At 36.0% G+C, this 6452-nt stretch overlaps 1 protein-coding gene across 1 annotated transcript; it reads left to right on the top strand.

Annotated features, from left to right (window-relative positions):
* Positions 1-266: 266 nt before the first annotated feature.
* On the top strand, positions 267-2885 carry LOC128025595 (regulator of G-protein signaling 21). Its single transcript, XM_052612081.1, has 5 exons — positions 267-432; positions 557-598; positions 700-761; positions 1478-1644; positions 1738-2885. Exons 1-5 carry the CDS (start codon positions 362-364, stop codon positions 1921-1923), a joined length of 528 nt encoding a protein of 175 aa, XP_052468041.1. The 5' UTR covers positions 267-361; the 3' UTR covers positions 1924-2885.
* Positions 2886-6452: the final 3567 nt, after the last annotated feature.

Raw genomic sequence — 6452 nt, 5'->3', positions numbered from 1 at the left:
ATGGAAAAGGCAATAACACTTGCAAACAAGACTTGTATCAAAGCACATCCAGAGCTTGAATATAAGAGATATCATGCAAAAGTCTACATTTGCTTATCTGTCCGTGAACTTTCCAGTCTGATTTGCATCTCTGCATTTACACAGCCCTGCTGAAGCCGGTTTTCATAGACAGAAACATTATTACGCCTGTCTAAGCTAGTCAGCGTCACCCCAAAAACTTCCTCTTTCATTGTGGTTAAAAACTGATGACGCCAAGACAAGGCGGTATATAAGGTTTGTGAGAACAGCCCGCTCATACTAACCGAAATAACTGAAGCACAGCAGCACGCCGACACATATCAGCACCAGAAAAGATTTTAAGATGCCAACCATACTGTCATCTACAACAGAAATAAAGAACATGAACAAGGACGATAAACCAGTCAATCCCATGTAAGTGTTGGTTATTGTTGGAATTACTTTTAAAATGTGAGTGTGGGTGAAAAACAGTACATATCATAGAACTGCTGCTCTTATCATTCAAATGTAACCGAGACCAAAAATGTTCCCTCCTCAGGAAACTAGCCAAGTGGCGGTTTTGTCGCCCGTTGACAGACAAGTAAGTTACTTTCATTTTAGGTTTTCTTTCAGTCACTATTGTGTTAGGATTGCATTTGAACCTCCACTCATTATGTTTTTTGTTTGTTCGTTTTTAAACAGACTGAACCCTAATGAGTCCCTCCTGTGGTCCCAGTCACTGGAAAACCTCCTTAGATCCAAATGTAAGTGGGATACACATGAGATAATTATTTATTAATAAGAAATACTCTAATACGCTTGACATTATTCATAAATACCTGTGTTCATTTTGTATTTATAAATACATGCTATCACAGCATGCACAACCACTGCTTTTCCATTGTGGTTTGAGTTGACATTATATACAGTAGGTCAGGGCGCAGACAAAGCCTACACTGTTCCTACACTGACCTGAACTGGTGGTATATGTATGCAAAACAAAGGAGAAAAGCAGCTGTTTGAAAAAAAAAGCTATTTGGACATAAGCCACACATAAAAACGTAAATAACAATAACTTGTGGCGAACAATAAATAAAATAAAAAAATTTATTTAGGGTGCATTAAATTGATTAAAAGCGGCAGTCAAGACATTTGTTACAATAAATGCCGTTTTTTCACTTTCAATTCATCAACTAATCCTTTAGGCAAGGCAAGTTCATTTATATAGCACGTTTCATACACAATGGTAATCAAGCGAAGATTTTTATTCATTATAAAGAACACTTACAGTAGGGCTCATAGAAAAGTACGTTTTCTGAGAAAAGCAAATTTCTTTGTAGCTACCAATTGATATTTGTATCCATTGCGATGCAATTCCGTTTTCTGTGTAATTGAGCTGTCCAAACACTCATTGAGGTCTGGTACCTCTTGCATGCAGTCACATTGAGCAACAGATTAACCCTGCGGTTTGTTCTTATAGACGGCATGGCAACATTCCACACCTTCCTCAAATCTGAGTTCAGCGATGAGAACATCGAATTTTGGCTGGTTTGCGAAGACTTCAAAAAAATCAGAAGTTCGTCCAGACTGTGCTCAAGGGCCAAGAAGATATTTGAGCATTACATCCAGGCGGAAGCTCCCAAAGAGGTAAGAACAGCGTGAACTGAAGCTCTCCAGGTGGTTTTGTAATCGATCAACGTCAATATGATTCTCACTGCTACTCCATCGATCTCTCCTCAGATAAACATCGACCATGTCACCAGAGATCTTATCAAGCAGAACGTCCAAGCTCCCACTAGAGTGTGTTTCGATGAAGCTCAGAGGATTGTCTACGGTCTTATGGAGAGGGATTCCTATCCCAGGTTTCTTCGCTCGGACATATACAGATCGCTTCTGGAATCAGTCTCACATAGGATTCAGGTCTGAGAACATCCTTAAATGAGGGACTTTAAGACTCCAAACGTATCTGTGGGACTGTTGGTGCAATGGGCAAGATGGCCGTGGAGCAATCAGGCTTTGTTGAGATGCAGGCCTGGACTCGGGTTGCACCGGACATTGAGATCCACATAAAAGCTTGAATAAGCTATTGTTGATATGTACTGTATTACACTGTCTGACTGTTCTGCGTGGCTGTGGGATACACAAAGACTGATGAGCTTTCTGTACAGCTCACCTGTGATGAACCACTGAAAATGTGCTGCAACCACAGGAACATATGGACCTTATTTAACTATATTACTTTGAAGCATGTGAAATCTGATTAGCATGAGATGCTTTGGGAATAATACTAATGACATTTTAAAAACTAAGTCTTTAATATTAACTTAAAATGAGCAACAACTATTTTGTGTGACATGAAATGATCTGTAAACATGCCATGTAAAAATGCACCCGTTTTTGTGTCCTGTGGGGAACCTATGCGATATTCTCACAGTTACACGCCTAGCAATTTCAGTTTTTCAGGAGGTCAGCGAGTAAAAGCGTGTGGCTTGTGTTCCATGGATGCATCAAATTACCACTGATTTCTGAATGACAAAATATATTTGCCGTTTAATAACTTAACGAACACAACTGCAAAGAGGAAGTCATTTCTTTGTGTTGTTGTTGTTTTAAATTTGGGGAGGCCTAAAGATGCATTTGGAAGCCAAGATTAAAGGTGCGACTGTCACTGCATTAGATAAAGAACTTATCGAGCCAAGTGACATTTCTTTTAAAGGAAGGAACACTTCTGCAGCAAAACTATTTAACGAAATTCTGTATGTTAAGTTTGAAATGATGTTTGAATGACAATTGATATTCTGCTCACTGCAAAAAATCAAGGTTGGCTGGATGTTAATTTTAAAGAGGCATTTAATAACTTAATAAATAAAAATGCAAAAGGAAAGTAATTTGTTGTTGTTGTTGTTGTTGTTGTTGTTGTTTAAAGAAAAGGCAGAGGCCTTCTGGACAAAATTTTAAAATGATCGATGTTACATTAAGCAGAAGAAAAAACTATTGAACTACCTGACAATTTAGGAATTATTGCTTATTAATAGTTAGTAAGTTATTGTGTTAGGTTTAGGTTTGGAGTAGGATTAAGGTACATATCCTTTATAATTACAAATAAACATACAATATGGTAGTAATATGTTTTTTTTGTGCATTTGAACCCTTTCAAAAATGACTGAATGAGTTTGAGATCCATCTTTTCCCACTGAGGACAGCTGAGCGACTCATATTACAAAAGGCTCAAGAAGGAAAACGATGCATTAAAAGCCAGGGGTGTAAACTTTTGAACAGAATTAAGATGTGTACATTTTTATTATTTTGCCTAAATATCATTTATATATTTAGTATATAGTACTACCCTTCAGAGGCTACAGACGATACTTACATGTTATCAAAAAGACAAAATAAGTTTCATTTACCCTAATCTTCATATTTGAAAAGTTTTCACCCCTTTTTCCTTTTGGGGAATCCGTGATTCTTTGAACCTTTTGTAGTAGTTACATGTGAGTCCCTCGGTTGTCCTCAGTGTGAAAAGATGGCTATTATACGGTCTGGAAAGGTTCAAATACACAAAAGATAAGATACTGGAAAACCAAAGAATTTGTGGCAGCTGAAGGATTTTTCTGAAGAACTGCTCAGGACAAACAAGGGCCTCATGAAAAAAAGTAATTATAATTATGTGGATCTTCCAGATAACAACACAGTATTAAGAATCAAGCATACACTCTTAAAAATAACGGTGCTTCACGATGCCACAGAAGAACCTTTTGTCTAAATGGTTCCATAAAGAACAGTTAACATTTGAAGGACCTTTCTGTTTCACAAAAGGTTCTTTGTGATGAAAAACGTTTCTTCAGATTATAAAAAGGTAAAGAAAAAGATGGTTCTTTAAAGAACATTTGATTGAATGGTTATTTGTGGAACCAAAAAAAAATGGTTCTTCCATGGCATTGCTGTGAAGAACCTTTTAAAGCACTTTTATTTCTAAGATGTATTTAAACTTTTGAACAGGGTCATTTTTATAAGTTCAACTATATTATTTTGTCTTGTGTACTATATACTGTATGTGTGTGTGTGTGTTTGCATTTATATAGATGTAGATATATATTATGTGATGATTACTGGTGCTCAAATAGTTTTTGGGCCACTGTAAGCAAAGGTTCAGTGAAAAGTTTTAGGGACTTTTCTTTAAAATTAAAACGATTTATTTTGCCAGACGTACTATGAATTTTATTACACAGATGTAGTTATAAGAAATCTACACTGGATATCCCCTTCAGCATGCTTTCTGTTTCATGACCGAAAGTTTGAGGGGGGAGGGGATGGGGTAACATCACATGCTTACGCCTGACTTACTGTCACCACTTCCCTATTTACACAAACAGTGTGGTAGTCAACGTACTCTTTTCAAATATCACAGACAAAGGGAAGTTGACGTACCGCTCAGTACCCCTCAGCTAGGACAAAAATAATCACACCACACACGTACTGTCTATTTTTTTTTTTTAATGCTGGCTTGGAAAAAATTTCATTTCCTCTGAGAATATTGCAGGTTTTTATGGCCGGTCAGGTGCTCTTTAGAAATTCTGTGTAATTTACTTCCATTGTCTTTTACTGTTAACCAAACTAAGCAGAATATTGAAAAATACTTTGTGTTTTTATGACTCTTCTGTGACTATTAGAAAGAACTGCTCATGATATGTGTTCCAATTGTACCAAAATTACCCCAAATTATTTTTTCTTCAACTTCATTATTGTCTAAAATTAGTCCAGTAAGGGTTGTATATATATATATATATATATATATATATGTGTGTGTGTGTGTGTGTGTGTGTGTGAGAGAGAGAGAGAGAGAGAGAGAGAGAGTGTACTTGTTTTTCTATTCTGGTGGGGACTTAAACCTGAATACACACAGACTCATGGGGACTTGTGTCACGGTGGGGACCTAAATTGAGGTCCCCACGGGTAAACAAGCTAATAAATGACACAGAATGAAGTTTCTTGAAAATCTAAAAATGCAGAAAGTTTCCTGTGAGGGTTAGGTTTAAGGGTAGGGTTGGTGTAGGGCGATAGAAAATACAGTCTGTACAGTATAAAAACCATTACACCTATGGAGAGTCCACACAAGGATAGCTGACCAGACATGTGTGTGTGTGTGTGTGTGTTTGTGTCATGTGACAATTGATTTTTTATTTTATTTTTTGTAACACTGACTGCTTACATATATGTGTTTTTTTACTTTGATAGTGAAAAATCTGATATATAAGCAGTCAGTGTTACAATATGAAGTATTTGAAGATATTATTTACTCACTATTAATTGGTTAACTGTGAGTTGCCTTACCATATATGGTGGAAACAAACTGAAGGTTTAACATCACATAAAATTTATTGTAATTTAGGTAACACTTTAGAATAGGTAACACCTATTAGTTGCTTATTAGCATGCATATTACTAGATTATTAGCCATGTATTAGTGCTAATTAAGAACATATTGATGCCTTATTCTAGTTGACCTTATTCTATATCCCTAATCTTACCCAATACCTAAACCTAACAACTACCTTATTAACTATTAATAAGCAGCCAATTAAGAATTTATTGAGAGAAATGTCATCGTTAGTAGTTAACAAGTGTTACCTATTCTAAAGTGTTATATGTAATATTTTACACTCATTTCAAACATGAACTGTGGTCATGTAGCAAATGCATTTACAGTACACTTACCACAACAATTCCCTCAGACCAACTTTGGGGCCTTTCTCATGAACTCTATGATGATAAATCATAGTTCACTCATCAGCTGAACCCATAATCTTTAAGGTACTTTCCCAGATGTTTACCATTATTAAAACATCTTAGGCTACACCAACATTTTTAAGAGAAAAATGATGAAAAATATGAAATACCATCTCTGATTAATATAACGCTAAAGCCTCAGAGGCATGAGGAAGCTATTACGTTTTACACAATAGAACGCATTAATTACATAAGGAGGATCACTACTACCACAAAAATGGAAAATGAATTGTTTCCAAATAGGTTTCCTAGACACACTCTAAAAACACACAATTGTCTGAGAGCAGCCAATAAGTTTTCTGATTGGTCATCGTCATCACTCCCTTATTTTTTTTTTTTTCTAAGGTATGCCGAGAAGACAAATATATATACACATAAGAAATTTAAGTCATACAAAAACATACAATATGTAGGGGGACAAACAAAGTAAGCATAAAACTTACAATCCACATTTGGGCATATGCAGATTGTATGAAAAGTCATACGAATTTGCCACCAATATTTATAACAAGTTTCCATGAAAGTGTGTTGTTTAAAAATGCTTATAGTAGCAGCAAATCTGGTGCTACTTGAGCATTTGCTATATAAATTGGTGATGTGCATATAATGCGTCATGAAACATGCTTAGGCTGACACAGATCGTGTGGCTGACACGTCAAAGCAGAGGT

The sequence above is a fragment of the Carassius gibelio genome, chromosome A2 (genome assembly GCF_023724105.1).
Source record: "Carassius gibelio isolate Cgi1373 ecotype wild population from Czech Republic chromosome A2, carGib1.2-hapl.c, whole genome shotgun sequence".
Taxonomy (NCBI): domain Eukaryota; kingdom Metazoa; phylum Chordata; class Actinopteri; order Cypriniformes; family Cyprinidae; genus Carassius; species Carassius gibelio.
The sequence above is the reverse complement of the archived record's forward strand: the minus strand, read 5'-3'. Positions and strand labels throughout refer to the sequence as shown.

Excerpts from the sequence above, each read along its gene's own strand:
- LOC128025595 (XM_052612081.1), top strand. The coding sequence starts at position 362 with ATGCCAACCATACTGTCATCTACAACAGAAATAAAGAACATGAACAAG. Across the intron at positions 433-556 it reads GATAAACCAGTCAATCCCAT|GAAACTAGCCAAGTGGCGGT; the intron begins GTAAGTGTTGGT and ends TTCCCTCCTCAG. Across the intron at positions 599-699 it reads TGTCGCCCGTTGACAGACAA|ACTGAACCCTAATGAGTCCC; the intron begins GTAAGTTACTTT and ends GTTTTTAAACAG.